This window comes from Grus americana, chromosome 13 (assembly GCF_028858705.1).
Source record: "Grus americana isolate bGruAme1 chromosome 13, bGruAme1.mat, whole genome shotgun sequence".
In the NCBI taxonomy this organism is placed as follows: Eukaryota; Metazoa; Chordata; class Aves; order Gruiformes; family Gruidae; genus Grus; species Grus americana.
In genome coordinates, this window is record NC_072864.1 from 1,979,990 (window position 1) to 1,995,447 (window position 15,458).

Below are 15,458 nucleotides of genomic sequence, written 5' to 3' on the forward strand. Positions count from 1 at the left end.
GGGGGAGCAGGAGCCGGCCCCCCCCCACCCGCTGGGCACCCCTTGCTGCCGGGCAGGGTGGGGGGGGTCAGGAGCCGGCCTGTGACCCCCCCCCCATTCTCCCCAGCCCTGCTCCAGAACCAGGTTGAACTCAGAAGCAATAGCCCCCCAGCCCCAGGACGGGGGGGGCCCCAGGCTGTGCCCCCCCCCGCCCCAGCTGGAGAGGGGGGCTGGCAGCCCCAGCCGGACTCTAGACACTTGTGACTTTGTTTTTGGTTTGTTTTTTTTTTTAATTAATTCAAATGGTTTATTTATACAGATCTAATAAAACAAAAGCTGAGACCTCCCTGGCTGATGCACAGCTGGGGTGGGGAAGGGGGGTGCAGGGTGGGATCGGGGACCTGCTGCCCTGGGGGTACCAGCACCCCAGGCCAAATGGGGGCTGGGGGCTTTACCTGCCCCCAGCTGTAACCAAAACAGGGTGTAAAAGCAGCTGCCTGGGTGCCAGGGGGTCCCAGGGGCTCTGGTCCCCCACCACCCCGGCAGTGTGGCACCCTGCCCCACTGGTGCCCCAGAGGGATGGGGGTCTGTATCCCCCGCCATCCCCAGCCCCTTCAGCTCTTGCCGGGCTCCTCGTCCTCCGGCAGGACCTCCTGGCTCTGCAGCTCCAGCTCTGCTCTGCAAGGGACGGACGCTGTGCACGGATGAACGTGGCACCGGGCGCTGAGCTACCGGGAAGGGGACCCCCCGTTCCCCCTAACCTGCGGATCCGGCGCTGAGCCTCGGCGCGCACATAGGGCGGCAGCGTGGCGAGGGGGCCCTACAAGAGAGGGGCTATGGGGACCCCCGTCCCCGAGGAGAGCCACCCCGCTGCACCCCGAAAGCCTTACCAGCTCCTTGAAGGTGAGGCGGCAGCTGTAGCACAGCAACGGGATGAAGGCAGCTCTGCTCTCAACCCTGCGGGGAACAGGGACCATCAGCAGTGCCGGTGCGGCCGGTACAGCATCCCCGGTGCCGGCATGGCACCCTCCTGCCCGCGTGCTCACCCCGCTGCCGGGGTGTCCTGGCAGCACCCGTTCCCCACCGGCTCTGGCTCCTCCATGATCAGCGTGGGCTCCAGGGCCAACTCCTCCTCTGCAAGAGCCGGAGGGCAGGGATGCGACTGGGGGTGCATGACTGCCCCCCGCCCCCGGCAATCCCTCGTGCCCCCCACCGCTCCCCCCCACTCACCCCCGGCGATGTCGAGGGCGCAGAGGCAGAGCAGGCACCGCTGGGACTCGCTGCTCGCCTTGGCCGGGGCCGGGCTCAGCTTCTCGCCCGTCCTGCAGCCAACATGGGGGGTGAGCGGGTGCACCCCAGTCACCCCCCCCCGCCACCCCGGGGTGCCCCTGTGCAGGGGACGCCGTACCGGTAGACGGTGCTGATGGTGGAGGGGAAATCCTCCTGCAGCCCCAGGAGGAAGCGCTCCATCAGGCGGTGGACGCTGGGCTTCTCCCGGCGCTGGGGGAACGAGCGGAGAGGGCAGGGGTGGGATGGGTGGGACAGGGGGGTCCCACACCTGCCACGAGGACGCAGAGCTCGGGATCCCCCTCCACGGGGCACAGGGGATGTCCCTACCTTGGTGGGCAGAGGTGGCGCGATGACGGTGGGGACGTCGAAGAAGTGGTTGTAGAAGGCGATCTCCTTGGCCATGTAGTCCCGCATGGGACGCACCACCATCACGTCGCCGTGGCGGTTGTCCACAAAGCCCTGCGAGCGCGTGGCTGCCGTGCCTGCCCAGGGACCGTGCCGCCACCGAGCCGCAGCCGCCCTCTCCCCTCCCCATGGCATCGTGTCACCCCTCCAGGTGAGGACAGCCATCCCCAGCTCGGGGATGGGGTGCCGGCAGGCCGCTCACCGTGTCGACGGCGAGGAAGGCGCCGCGACCCAGCGCCAGGTTGGTGAGGAGCTTGATGGCCACGCGGGTGCAGCTCTCGCCAGTCATCACCTTGGTGTAGCCCCTGGTCCGGGCCGTCTGCAGGATGAGGTGGGTCCTGGGGGACAAGGCGACGCTGGCTCAGACCTACCGTGCCACGCCGAGCGTCAGCGCCGGGCAGGATCGGTCCCTCACCGCAACATCTGCAGCAGCTCCTCCCTCGCCGTCGGCGTCTCCACGGCCTCGAAGAGCCGCAGCAGCTCCTGGGTGCGGGTGGCGGGGGGCAGCCGGGGGGCAGCCGGGGGCCCCACTGGTGTGTCCCGGGTGCCAAGGCCAGGCACCAAGGTGTCCCCGTCCCCCTCCTGCCGCTGCTGCTGGATGAAGCCCTCCACGGCGTCCTTGTAGGAGGGGCTGGGCTTGCCGGACCCCCCCGGCCCTGGCCGCAGGATGGATGCGGGCAGCTCCAGCGCCTGCGGGGCAGAGACAGGTACCAGGGGGAGGCTGGAAGCAGCCAGGCGTGTTCCCCTGCCCTGGTGTGTCCCCCCGCCCCGGTGTCCCCCCCCGTACCTTCTCCAGGTGGGCCAGGTGGTAGGGGAAGCCGGTCGCCTGCAGCAGGGTCTCCATGCGGGCCAGGCTCTGCTCCCGCTGTGCCGCGCTCTGCCCGCGCACCGCTCCCTCTGCAAGGCAGGCGGGCAGCGCCGGGGCCGCCGCCACGGTGAGGAGGGGGCGCCTACCTCCCACCCCCCGGGTGACGGGGACACCCCGGGGTGCCACAGCCTCGCCAGGCTTGGCGGCAGCCCCGAGCGCTGGCATGGCACAGATGGACCCTACGCTGGGAACGGGCAGCGGGGCAGGAACAGGCAGCGGGGTCAGGATGGGGCAGGGAACAGGCAGCAGGGCTGGGGGTGGGCAGTTGGGCAGGGAGCGGGCAGGAAATGGGCAGCAGTGCCAATCCTTACCATCAACGTAGACGAGGCCGGGGATGAAGCGGAGCCTCTTGGCCGTCTCCCGGCTGAGCCCCTGGCAGAGGTGCAGGGTGAGGGGGGTGGGTGAGCTGTGCCCCCCCCCGACCTTCCCCCCCTCACCCCCCACTCTCACCTCCTGGACCTGCCGGAGCATGGCGCTGGAGGCCGGCCCCCCTGACAGCGCCAGCAGCACCTGCGGGGACACGAGGGACGGTCACCAGCCCCGGCGCTGCTGCCCGGGTCGCCCCCACATCCATGTCCCCCCTCCCAGGGGTACCTTCTCTCCCGGGAAGATGACGCGGTTCTTGCCCAGCATCGCGCGGAACTTGTGCACAAAGTACTCGCGGAAGCAGACGCTGCAGGGACGCGGGGACACAGCCCTGAGCCACGGCGTGTTCCACGGCCCCCAGCCCCCATGTCCCCAAGTCCCAGTGTCCTTGAGCCCCCTGTCTCCAAGCCTTGATGCCCCTGAGACCCGATGATGTCCCCTAGCCACAATATTCCTGTGCCCTGCTGTCCCCAAGCCCTGCTGTCCTCAAGTCTCGATGTCCCCAAGCCTTGATGTCCCTGAGACCTGATGTCCCTGAGCCCCCATGTCCCCGAGCCCCCATGTCCCCAAGACCCAATGTCCCCGTGCCCCAATGTCCCCAAGCCTGATGTCCCTGAGCCCTGATGTCCCTGACATCCGATGTCCCCGAGCCTTGATGTCCCTGAGCCCCGACGTCCCCAAGACCTGACGTCCCCGAGACCCGATGTCCCCAAGCCCCGACGTCCCTGAGACCCGATGTCCCCGTCCCGGTCCCTCACCGGCAGAAGGCGTCCCCGAGGCGGATGATGAGGGCGGCCGAGCCCTGCCCGCACTTCACGCAGGGCCGCGGGTGGCTGCGGGGACACGGGCGGTCACCGGGCAGAATCGGGAGGGCGCGGGGGGGGGGGTGGTCCCCGACCCACCCCAGGGGCCGTACCGGGCATGGGGGGGCGGCGATATCCCGGTCCCTGGGGCAGCGCCGGGGGGTACCGGGGGGCTACCGAAGACACGGGGGGGGGGGAGGGGAACCGGAGGCAGCACCGGGAGGGTATCGGAGGCGGTAACGGGGGGCAGTACCGGGGACACCACCAGAGGCAAAACCGAGGGGTACCGGGGACGGTACTGGGGGATACCGGGGGCAGCACCGGGGGGCACGGGGGATAGCACCGGGGGGGGCACTGGGGGCAGCACCGGACGCAGCACCGGTGGGGGTACCGGGGGGGTTACCGAAGGCAGCACGGGAAGATTACTGGGGGGAGTACCGGGGAGGTACCGGAGGCAGCACGGAGGGGATCCCCAGGCGGTACCGGGGGCGGTACCGGGGGGGCCAGCCCGGGTCCCGTGTCGGGCTCCCACCTGTGTGTCGGGGCGCGGCGGCGCCGTTCTGGTGCCGTGCCCGCCCCGCACCCTCCGTCGTCCCCCGCCGCCTCGCACATGCCGGTCCCGTTCTGTCCCGCTCCGTTCCGCTCCCGGCCGCGCAGCGATGACGCAGCGGCGCGCAGTGACGTCAGGGTCCCGTCGTTCCCCCCCTCCCTCCTCCCCCCGCCGCCGCCGCCATGTTCCGCAGCCTGCTGGTGGCGGCGGCGCAACGGCCCCAGGCCCCGGGCGGATCCCCCCGGCCGCCGCCGGCCCCCGGCCCCGCCGCTGAGGCGCTGGAGGCGCAGTTCAGCTGCCCCATCTGCCTGGAGGTTTTCCACCGCGCCGTCGGCATCGCGGGCTGCGGACACACGTGAGCCGGGGCCCGGGGCGGGGGCGGCGGGGACCCCCCCCCCCCCCCGGCCTGGCCCAACCTCCGGGGCCGGGCCCGCCGCGCTCGCTGGGTGCCCCCCCCACCCCACGCCGGCACCGGGACCCCTCTGTGCGCAGCCGGCAGCCAAGGGTCCTTCCCCCCTGCCCACGCTCAGCCCCACCTGGTCCCTGCCGCAGGGGCTGTCCCGGCCCCCTGCACCCCGGCAGTGCCGGCTGGGGTCTTGTCTGGGTGGAAACCCTGCCCTGACCTCCCCCCCCCGGCCTGGGTGGGCCACCCATGGGTGCTGTGCCCTGATCCCCGGGGAGAGGCAGCCCGGGCCCGGGGTGCTGCTGTCAGGGAGCTGAGGTCTGCTTGTCCCCCCACCGTTTCGGTGACACCTCGGCCGCCTTTCCCGGCCAGTGTCTGGGACACTTTGGCTTCGCTGGGTCTCACTCTTCCCCCCTCCCCAGCTCGTTTGGGGCTGGGGTAACTTCACAGAGGGGATGCCGGGGAGCAGGGGCAAGGGGCACCATGGCTTTCCCCCCCCCACGCAGCGGCAGAGGCGTAGCAGCATGTCATTCCCCCGTTCTGGGTGACGTGAGCAGGCAGAGGGGACGGGGACTCTGTGACAATTGACGTTGTGAGGACCGAGCTGCTTTGCCTCGTGCCTGGGGCTTGCTCTTCCTCTCCGCTGCTTTGCTTCCTCGTCCGCGCTCCTGCAGGCGTAAGGACCTTGAAATGAGGTGAGCCAGGCGCTAATGCCCTCGCTTGCTTTAATCCCACGTGGCCTGGATGCTCTGCACCGGCTTTTGCTTGGCTCCATTCAAATTCGCTCCCGGCCGCAGGTCTTGGAGCAATTGTTTGTGCCAGGAGCTTCTTCAGGGCTTGGGGTGTACCTGGCCTCCCCGTGCCCTCTCCCAGGCTCCCAGTTCTGTCCAGTTCCTCCCAGTGGGGATGCCAATCCCTGGGTTTTGGGGCTGCCCTGCAGCCTGGGGTGCACAGGAGTCCCAGAGAGCGGGTGTGCCCCAGGGCTGGGGTCCCGCTTCCCCTCCTTCTCCTGAGCTGGGCCACTCGACGCTGCTCTCTGTGTCCCCAGGTTTTGCGGGGAGTGCTTGCAGCCCTGTCTCCAAGTGCCATCCCCGCTCTGCCCGCTCTGCCGCATGCCCTTCGACCCCAAGAAGGTGGAGAAGGCTTCCAGCGTGGAGAAACAGCTTTCGTCCTACAAGGCTCCCTGCAGAGGCTGCAGCAAGAAGGTAAAGCTCGCGGGGGAAGGCTGCCTGTCCCCATCCTGCGCGGGCATGGCTTCGTTCAGCTGCCAGGGGAGGGAGATCACTTGCTGTCCACGGTTGGGTTTGTAGAGTCCCCTGTTCGGCAGGTCCCCAAACTGCACCTGTGAGGTGTGGTGTCCCCTGCGTGTCACGGCTGCTGCCATGAGCCAGGCGAGCGGGGCTGTGTGGAGATGAAGGCGCTCTCTCCCAGCTGCCTTTGTCAGCAGACTGGAGCTATTATTAGACACTGGGGACCTTCAAAAGCAGGCTGAGGTTTTCCTGCAACACGGGAGAGGCTGAGACAAGCCAGCTCTGCTGCTGCTCCTAACGAGGGTAAGGATTTAGCTCTTGCTTAAGGTGCTGTGATCCCGATGGCTGCAGGGGAGCTGAACCAGTAGCGTCCCAGTCTGGTCTGGGATGCTTCAGGGACTGGCTGTAAAGCTGTGATTCCTGGTCTATCTCCATGTGCTTTCTGGCTTCCGTTAACTTTGGGGATCTTCTTGTAACTCCCTGGCTACTGCCCAGGAACAATCCTGTGTGGTGTCAGAGCAGTTTGGGGTTTCCACCTGTCGGCGGTTCCCCTTTTGCAAAGGAGAATGGAGCTAGTGCTGCGGTAATGCAGCCTGGGTGGCTTGTGCGTGACCTCCGGGGACGCGCGCAGCGAGCACACAGCCCCAAATCCCTGTCCTGCGAGGAAGGACAGTCTGGTGCAGCGTTTCCACGCTGGTGTGGGTAATCCTACATGGACCAGCGTTCGCTTTGACATTGGCTGGCCAAAACTGCTCTCCTGAGCTGCAGCGGAGGCTCCAGCGCTGCGTCCGGCAGGGGAAGGTGTTCCTGCAGCTTCCAGAAATGTTTCTTCTCTCCCTGTTCTCCAGGTGACCCTCGCGAAAATGCGCTCTCACGTCTCGTCCTGCGCGAAGGTGCAGGAGCAGATGGCCAACTGCCCCAAGTTCGTTCCAGTTGTCCCCACGTCCCAGCCTATCCCCAGGTACTGCTGCATATTGGGCAGGGAAACGTGTCCCTCCTTGCGTGCTGTCCCTCCGTCTTTGTTACAAACCCTACAATCCAAGTGTGTGTTTTGCTTTCCCCTGGGCAATCAGAGCGAGAAACATCAGCACCTTTTCCCTTCTGGGATCTGCAGCCCTTGCGCTGCCCTGTGTTTCAGAGCATCGTGTGGGAAGGAGGACTGACCAAACCAGAGTGGTTCAGCCTGGGGTGGGGCTGGGCTGGGCTGGTTTTCACCACGGGTGGGTGGCACAAAGCCGAGCAGGGGTGGCTGAGTTAGTTTGGAAGGAGTTGATCCAGACCTTTCTTGGGGGATCTGAGCTCGTCCTTGCTCTCTTTAGCAATATTCCCAATCGCTCGACATTCGTGTGCCCGTACTGTGGGGCCCGGAACCTGGACCAGCAGGAGCTGGTGAAACACTGCATGGAGAACCACCGCAACGACCCAAATAAAGTGGTGAGTGACGCTGGGGCGGGCTGGTTCTGCACAAGGTGACTGGAAATCCAAATACATCGTAGCTGATGCTGCATCCGAGGCCACCAGCATGCAGAGCTGCTGCTGCGTGTAAAGTGCAGCTGTGTTTTCAGCTGCTTTAGTTTGTTTTACATCCCTTTGATGGGAGGTGGGGACCTGCTTCTGTTTGCTGGAGGCTCTTTGGAACAAGCTGCCTACATCCCCCTGCGCCTGTGACCTGGGTGGTGCAGGATTTCCTCTCCCATCCCTGCTGGGTCGACCAAGGCAGGGGACTTGCAGCTCAGAGGTGCTTGTGCACAAGGAGTAACTTGTCAGAGCGCTCAGAGCAGCCTGGGCCACGTGCGGGAGGCTCTGTGCACCGAGGGATGTGCTCGTGGGGAGGGTGGGACCCCCTATTTAGCACATCCTTTGCAGGATGTCCTCTGTGAGAGGAGGAGGGCTGCTGATCACACCCCCCCCCCCCAGTGTTGTGGCTGCGTCAGCCCCCCTGGGGAGATCGAGGTGGAGGTGTCTGTGCCCACAAGTCACGGTTTTCCTTCTCCCTGCTCACTGCAGGTGTGCCCAGTCTGCTCAGCCATGCCCTGGGGGGACCCCAGCTACAAAAGCGCCAACTTCCTCCAGCACCTCCTCCACAGGCACAAGTTCTCCTACGACACCTTCGTGGTGAGTAGGGCCCTGAGCCGAAACGGAGTTGTCTTCCCTGCGTCCAGTGCCGAGCGGCTGGGAGATGAAACCAGCCCTTCCCTTCGCGCGCCAGGACCAGCCTGTCCCACTGTGCGGCCCCTCGGGAGGGGAAGGGGATGGTTTCTCCTTCGGGCTTTGCAGGGGGCACGTGGCACACGTGTAGCCCCACTCGGTAGACCCCTGTGTGTGGGGCTGGGCTCCCTGTTTGCCCCAGAGGGTGCTCGGGCTGGTCATCATCACACACAGCAGGAAAATGTCTCTGAAAGAGGAGAGGGAAACGTTACCGCTCTCTGTGAAGATGGGCTGTTACCTCCGCATGCTCCATTAAACTCTGTCCCTGGGGAACAGCAACACAAAAGCCCTTTTCTTTGAGGCTTCACAAGCAGTGGGAGGGGAGCAGCCCAGCCTCGGGTCTTGGGGGTCTGGCTGCACGTGGGGGGTGTCCATTGTCCTCTTCTTGGGGGGTTGCTGACCCCTCCTGTGTGGGAGTAAGGGTGTGATCGCCCAGCCTTGGCTGCAGGGACCGAGGGGAGGTTTTGCTAGAATCTTGCTTTTATTGCTGGGACACTAGATTTCAGGGAAAGGAACCTCCAACTATTTACAGAGAAATATCCTCACTTTGGGAGCGGTTGCTGTGTTGCATAAACCCGATTTGGAGTGCTGGAGATGCCTGCGGTCTTGCTAGAAAGCTTTGCCCTTTGGCCACAGCTTCTTGTGTGGGCGCGTTTCATCCCTGCCGGGTCTCAGACCAGGGCTGATGCTGGCGGAGTCCAGGCAGGACAGGGACCGTGGGCACAAAGAACACCCCAAAAAGCATGGCGTTCCTGGGATGTGTTTGCCAGAGGAGATGGAAGCTTGCAACGTTGGGGTTAAGGAGCCAGGGTGAAGCTCCTTGCCATGGCCGCCCTCCCTGCTTGACGGAGGCTGCGTGCCCCGGCCGTGCCAGCTCTCCTGACGGCCCCTCTCTTTTTTTCCTTTAGGACTATAACATCGATGAGGAGGCAGCGTTGCAGGCTGCCCTGGCTCTGTCGCTCTCCGAGAACTGAGGGTGACTGCGGAGCATCGGTTCTGACCCCTCCCTTGCACCCTGTCTCCTTTTGCACACTCGGCCTTCCTGCCGGGGAGGCACGGAGCTCGTCAACCCCCCCGGAGACCCGCTGCCGCCTCTCTCCCCTCTCCTCTCTGGGCAAATCCCACCTTGTTTAAGAAGGTGGAGTCTCTTCAGTGTTGCACTGGACTGGTGAGTGAGGAGAGATGTCCGCTGCTGGGAGGAGAGAGGAGTTGGTGCCGAAGGGCTGGGATCGTTCCTCGTTTAGGCATTTCATATCCGTATACGGAGTATATACCTGCATCCAGATCTATTTATTATTAGATGCTTTTTGGCACCATCTGTCTTCATGCTCTCTGTCGCAATTGAATAGGTACATCAAACTATGATGCGTTTTATGCAGAAATGCCCTAGATTGAAACTGCAATCATCCACCTCCTTTTTGAAAAGGAAGAAAACGGCACAGAGCATCTTTTTTTAAACTCTACAAGGCTATTTCCAGAGATGTCGGTCTGTCCCATCCCTGATGCTGCAGGCAGGAGCTGCGTCCTTTGCCTGCTACTGCACCGGCCAGGCTGAACCCTGGGGTGAGACGGTTGCCCTCGTGTTCCCCGTGATGGTAGTGGGTTCAGACAAGTCCACGGGGACAAGTCCGGCGTCCAGTGAAACTCTCACCTTCCTTGTTTTGTACCGGCTCTTGTGATACTGAGTTCTTGCATTTTTCTACATTAATCGGCGTGATGCCTTTTTCACGTTTTATAGAGCGGGAACAGAAGCTGTTACTCTTCACACTGCAATATCCGTTACCAGGGACAAGAGTATTTTTATGGAACATTACTGAGAAAGTATATTTTTCAAAAAAAAAAAAAAAACCCAACCAACCAAACACGCTGTGGATTTGAAATCCAACAGGAGGCAGGAGCCGGACCCCAGGCCAGCACGCGGGACTCTGCAGGGGCTGTGGGAAGCGTGCGGGTGTCCGCTTCGGTTATTTCTGGGCTGTTCCCTTCCCTTGTCGTCGTATTTCTCCGCAGGCGGGTGGTGATGCAGGAGAGGCTGGGTCAGAGTGGCCCCTCATCGGCTGGAGGAGCGGGTGCCAAGCAGCTCGCCGAGCTGCCTTTTTGAGGAGCAGCAGCCCCGCTTGTGTTCTCCCAGAGCCGCTCAGCCAGCCGTGCTGAGCTGCTAAACCTCTCCGGGGCGTGTGGTCAGGCTCGCGACGGCTTAATCCTTGCAGGCAGAGCGGCTCTGTGGCGGTGCTGGACGTGACCGTGGGCAGGGTGTAATCCGGAGCGGCAGTTTTCTGTCCGCAAGTGTGCGCTGAGGGAGCAGGCGGGTTAGCTGTGGCACGACGGATGTGCGGGAGGGATGTCTGGATGTGCAGGAGGGATGTCTGCCTGTGCAGGATCCCATCCCCAACGCTCGGCATCGAGTCCCCCTGAAATAGGGGACTGCATCTCCCTTTCCCAGGGCTCGCTCTGGGAATAGGACACACCTGGGCAGAAGTTGATATGAGAGATGCTCCGTAGCATCCTGGTGACCTGTCCCCTCCCCAGGTCCCTTTCCTTTCTGTCCTGCCTGCTGCTGGCGGAGTTTGTTCATTGGGCTGGGAGAGGAGGGAAGGGAGAGAATCCTCTGCCAGGCCTTGGGTGGGCTGCTGCCCCCCCGTGCAGCAGAAGCTGTGTCCGACCTGAAGGGTCATCTCTGGGGCTGGGGGAAAGGAGCTTTGTGCTGGGACCCTGCTTCCCCTCCGTGGGGTCCCACCAGCGACGGGATCGGTCCAAGGCCCACAGGGAAGGAACTGCGGGGAGGTGGCGATGCACGATACCTGTTGTGCCGCCTTCCAGCAAGGGTGTGCAGAGAAGTGTGGGAGAATGAATCCCTCCGCGTGTCCCTGCTCGGAGAAGTGCTCTTTCATGGTTTGTCTGAGACTTGGCTCCAGTTCCAGCTCTGCTCTAGCAATACTGTCTTGTTTTTTACTTTTGATTTAAATAGTACTGAGTGGGTTTTGGGGCTGTGAGCTCCCCTGTGCCACCGGCAGCCCTACGAGGAGCGTGCAGAAACCATCTGCTCCCCTGGCAGAGGGCAGGGAAAGGGCTGGAGCTGCTCCGCTCCCCTCCCTCGAGGAGGGATGGGGTCTTCTTTTACCAGCGCGGCATTGCTGGCACCTGCCCAGCGCGGGGGCTGTCCCTGCGGGGACAGAGACCACTGGCGTCTCCCAGAATGGACCCAGGAGGGTTTCCCTGTCCCGTCCTCAGCTGGAACCCTCAGGTCCTGGAGCAGCCTCCATCAGAGCTCTCGCAGGGAGCTCCTTGCCTCTGGGACAGCACTATTAACCTCTCTTCTTCCTCCTCTTCCTCCTCCTCCTCTGTGCCCCACAATGCCAGAGCAGGGGCAGCAACGGCTGCTTTTGTAAAGCACTTTAAGGCCCGGGCTGCGAGGGCACAGGCAGCTCCTGCCTCTCCCTGCTTTGCACGGGGTCGGGTCCGGCTCTGCCCGCTGCCGGCCGGGCTGTGCTGGGGATCCCGCCGTGCCGCCGGCCGTACTCGTCTGTGTTACCCACGACTTTTTGCATAACCAGAACTTTTAACGAGACGTACTGTTTTTTGAAGAAGAATAAAATCAATGACGTATTTGTAGCAAACCATTTTTCTCAATAAAGGCAGTTTCATCCACAAGCGACCTTGCTGTGCGATCTCTGCCACGGCTTCGGGGTGCAGGACGTGGCTGGGGGTGGGTGCCCCCCACCCTGGCTTATCTGGGCTGCTCCTTCCCCAAACGCAGGGCTTGTCTTTACAGCTTCATCCCCGACTCATCGACTCCTCTCGTTGACAGCAGCGGTGCTGCCGCGGGGTTTGGCAATGCGGGTTTCATCACCCCTGCCCTGGGTGTCCCAACAACGCTCCCCCAGATCGAGTACCTCACCACCCGCTGTCCCAGGGCCGGGTGTTGCCAAATCTGCTGGGTGCTGGCGTGCGGCTGGGGGGGCTCCCCCTGCACCCTTCCTGGCACCCCACCAGCGCTGTGTGCTGCTGCCGGCAGCCGGGTCCTGGCGCTCGGAGGGAGGACGCTTGGCACCCGACGCTGTCCTGGGGAATGCAGGGGGTGTTTCTTCTCTGGGTGTCCCTGGGAGGTGTCCTGGCTCTGAGCCCCCGCAGGGCTGTCGGGGTTCCCCAGGGACGCGGGCTGGCTCCCTGCAGCCATTCCCTCCTGGCACCGGCTGCACGTGTGTCCCTCCTCCCTGGGGACCGATCTTGGGGGGGGTAGCTGCTGGTGTCCCCTTGGAGGGGTATGGCCCCGTGGCTCCTGGCCCAGGGACAGTAAAAATTTTGGGGACACAATGGCTGATCCCACTGAGGAACCACCTTTGCTGCTGCTCAGCCCTCCCCAGAAGAGCCCATGCGAGGCTTTCCGGGGCTGGGAGGGCACTGCGGTGGAGGGGACGGGCGGGTGGCTGCCTGTCCTTGTGCAGAGAAGGGGTGTCTGGGGGTCCCCGTGAGCCAAAATCCCTTCTCCGTCCTACCCCAGGCGGGCGTCGGGGGGGTCGTGTGAGTGTGAGCGAGCCCAGCCGGGCAGGGGGATGCTGTGGGCAGCGGGAGCCCGTCGGGTGGTGGTGCCAGGGGATAGGGCTGTCCCCAACGCTGTCCCTTGTCCCTTGCACCTGCAGCGGGGATGCTGGCGGCCAAGGCCAGCCCTCGGGCAGCGGTTGGCCCCGGGGCTCCCCGGGGGCTGCCCATGCTAATGAGCCCCGGGGCCTTATGGCACCTGCTGGCGCCCGCGGGGACACGGCACGGGGACACGGCACGGGGACACGGAGTGGGGACACGGCACGGGGACACGGCACGGGGACACAGCCCTGCCTGGCCTGCCTGACTCCCTGCCTGTCCAGCCATGCCCCGCTCCTTCCTGGTGAAGAAGCCCTCCAGCACCCGCATCCCCAACTACGGCCAGCTCGACACCCGCGCTCGCGGTAAGCTGGGCTCCAGCAGGCGCTGGGGGTGTCTGTGATTTCCCCCCTCCTGTTTTGGGGGGGAAGGACTGGTCTTGCTCTGTTTTGCGGTGGGTGCATCAGTTCTGCCATGCACAGGGGTGGGAGCAGAGCGAGGACCTGGTGCAGATGAGCCCCCACGGGGTGCATCACCCCTGGGGGGCTCCAGGGACGGGGTGGGCAGGGTCCCTTACCCCTTAACTCCCCTCCCTGCTCCCGCAGAGCTCAACGGCTCCTCTGACTGCGGGGGGCTGCTCGTCCCCGTCTGCCACCAGCCCCCCACACCCCCCGCTTCCCCTTGCCCGCTGGACCGCGGCCGCCTCCTCACCTGCTTGTCCCTCCCGCTGCCCCCCGACGCCAAGGCTCCCCCCATCCCAGCGGGTACCCACAGCCCAGGCACCCCCCTGAAGGACACCCAGACCCTCAACCTGCCCCTGCGGCGGCGGAGCTTCAGCTGCCGGCACTGCGCCCGGGCGTACGCCAGCCTGGGCGCCCTGAAGATGCACATCCGTACCCACACCCTGCCCTGCCTCTGCCGCCTCTGCGGCAAAGCCTTCTCCCGGCCCTGGCTGCTCCAGGGACACATCCGCACCCACACAGGTAAGGATGGGACCCCCCGGCTGCTGCTGGCCCCACCGGCACCTTGGCTTTTTGGGGATGATGGGTGCAAAATCGTCATCTGCCCAGGCTTGGCATGGCTTGCTCTCTGGGAGGGAGCTGCTTGGGGTGGGCACGGCCGGGGGTCCCGGTGCTGGTGTGCACTGTGAGTCCTGTGGGAGACCCCACGGCAGGTCCCACTGTAATATCACCCACTGGGAAGGCACCGGTGGGTTTCAGGGAGTCCTGGGAAGCACTGGGGGTCGGGGGGGAGGCACGGGGAAAGGTGATGAGAGCAGCACGGGAGGGGACAGGGCACAGGGGGGCAGGAGGAAGCCGGGGTACGGGGGTGGCGTGACCGCGTGTCCCGCAGGGGAGAAGCCCTACGCCTGCCCCCACTGCAGCCGAGCCTTTGCCGACCGCTCCAACCTCCGCGCCCACCTCCAGACCCACTCGAACGTGAAAAAGTACTGGTGCCGTGCCTGTGCCAGGACCTTCTCCCGCATGTCGCTGCTGGCCCGGCACCAGGAGGGGGGATGCTGCGGGACGTCCTGAGCTCCCTGCCACGCGCAGCCACCCCGGAGAGGGCAGCGAGCCCCGCGCCGTGCTGTGCCGTGCCACGCTGGTGCAACACCCCGAGAAGGGACACACAAGCATCGGATGGGACTGCCTGGACTTCGGCAGCGGGGCGCTGAAGCCCCACGGCTGCTCCCCGGTGGCTCTGGGGCTGGAGGACACGGTGCCTGGCCCGTCCCCCCACCTTTCTCAGGTACCGGGGAGATTTCTTACCCTTTACACCGCAGGAGCCATTAAAAGCTGAGCCGAGCACTGCAGGCGTGAGCAGAGAAAGTGTCCCTTATTGCTGCCAGGGCTGTCCCTGCTCGGCCGGGATCGTGTCCCTCTGCGCTGTGCAGAGCATCCTCCTCCCTCTCCCGCATCCCTGCAGCTCCCTGCCCAGAGGACAGGGGATGGAGCGGGGTCCCTGGTTGCCCCCATGCCACAAAAAAGGGACCCGGTGGCCTTTTGGGCTCAGGGCTGCGTGGCCCCCGTGCCGTGCTGGGGTCTGGCCTGGCCAAGGGGGGCCGGGATGGCAGGGACGGTGGGGACGAGGACACCTGCACGTGGCCCTGAGCATCCCCGTGGCGCGGGGAGACTCGGGGTGACGGTGGTGGGACCATCCCTGCCGCGGGGGTCCCGGCGCCCTCCCCGTGGCCCCACGGTGGGGGGGGGACAGGACAGCCCCGACCCCACTGGTGTCACCCCAGGCACTGGGGTGTACGGGGGGGACACGGTTTGGGGCGGTGCTGGAGGAAGCTGCCGCGTGCACCCCAGGCTATTTGCAGCTCTGCCCGGCTAAATCGGGCCCCGCACCTGTGCCGGAGCGGGGGGAAAGAATCCCACGCCCCAAAATAGCCGCGTGCTGACCCCTCCCGCCCATGGAAAATGCTTATAAATACCCGGGGGGGGGGCATGGCCAGGGAGCCCCCACCACCAAGGGGGTCCCCAAAGCTCCCGGCTGTGGAGAGGGGCGGCGGTGGGGGATGCTGCTGCTCTCATCCCTCTGGGTGTTTATGTGGGGTGGGAGGGGACCCGCGCCCCCACCCCCCCGCCGGCGGTGACCCCGTGGGAGTGGGGCTGTGCCCACCCACACCACGGTGTCACCCATGTGCCCTGCGTGTCCCCGGGCACCCGGATTTGTGGGATATTTTCCACTGTGAGTGAGTGACCGGAAGATAAAAATATCCCGGGGTGGGACACGGCGGGGCCCGGCTGGAGGT

At 65.0% G+C, this 15,458-nt stretch overlaps 3 protein-coding genes across 6 annotated transcripts; 2 read left to right on the forward strand and 1 right to left on the reverse strand.

Annotated features, from left to right (window-relative positions):
- Positions 1 to 249: 249 nt before the first annotated feature.
- Positions 250 to 4,374, reverse strand: CTU2 (cytosolic thiouridylase subunit 2). Of its 2 annotated transcripts, none has more exons than XM_054840673.1 (15): positions 4,244 to 4,374; positions 3,667 to 3,741; positions 3,137 to 3,215; positions 2,993 to 3,052; positions 2,854 to 2,914; positions 2,462 to 2,571; positions 2,090 to 2,364; positions 1,877 to 2,012; positions 1,597 to 1,728; positions 1,388 to 1,479; positions 1,210 to 1,301; positions 1,026 to 1,113; positions 870 to 936; positions 741 to 799; positions 250 to 657 (listed from the first exon to the last, which is right to left on the reverse strand). In XM_054840673.1, exons 1-15 carry the CDS (start codon positions 4,321 to 4,323, stop codon positions 594 to 596), a joined length of 1,470 nt encoding a protein of 489 aa, XP_054696648.1. In that variant the 5' UTR covers positions 4,324 to 4,374; the 3' UTR covers positions 250 to 593. The 2 variants fall into 2 exon arrangements, 1 of the variants encoding a protein (XP_054696648.1); XR_008579130.1 differs by having other exon boundaries at positions 645 to 657; positions 1,026 to 1,141; positions 4,244 to 4,370.
- Positions 4,375 to 4,426: 52 nt separating this feature from the next.
- RNF166 (ring finger protein 166) lies at positions 4,427 to 11,770 on the forward strand. 3 transcript variants are annotated; one of them, XM_054840852.1, is made up of 6 exons: positions 4,427 to 4,616; positions 5,713 to 5,869; positions 6,763 to 6,875; positions 7,234 to 7,348; positions 7,922 to 8,029; positions 9,031 to 11,770. In XM_054840852.1, the coding sequence occupies exons 1-6, from the start codon at positions 4,444 to 4,446 to the stop codon at positions 9,094 to 9,096; spliced, it is 732 nt and encodes a 243-aa protein (XP_054696827.1). In that variant the 5' UTR covers positions 4,427 to 4,443; the 3' UTR covers positions 9,097 to 11,770. The 3 variants fall into 3 exon arrangements, with proteins under 3 accessions (XP_054696827.1, XP_054696828.1, XP_054696829.1); XM_054840853.1 differs by lacking the exon at positions 4,427 to 4,616 and adding an exon at positions 4,648 to 5,359; XM_054840854.1 differs by lacking the exons at positions 4,427 to 4,616; positions 5,713 to 5,869 and adding an exon at positions 5,969 to 6,217.
- Positions 11,771 to 12,944: 1,174 nt separating this feature from the next.
- On the forward strand, positions 12,945 to 14,470 carry SNAI3 (snail family transcriptional repressor 3). The gene is made up of 3 exons (XM_054840812.1): positions 12,945 to 13,065; positions 13,306 to 13,683; positions 14,054 to 14,470. The coding sequence occupies exons 1-3, from the start codon at positions 12,987 to 12,989 to the stop codon at positions 14,233 to 14,235; spliced, it is 639 nt and encodes a 212-aa protein (XP_054696787.1). The 5' UTR covers positions 12,945 to 12,986; the 3' UTR covers positions 14,236 to 14,470.
- Positions 14,471 to 15,458: the final 988 nt, after the last annotated feature.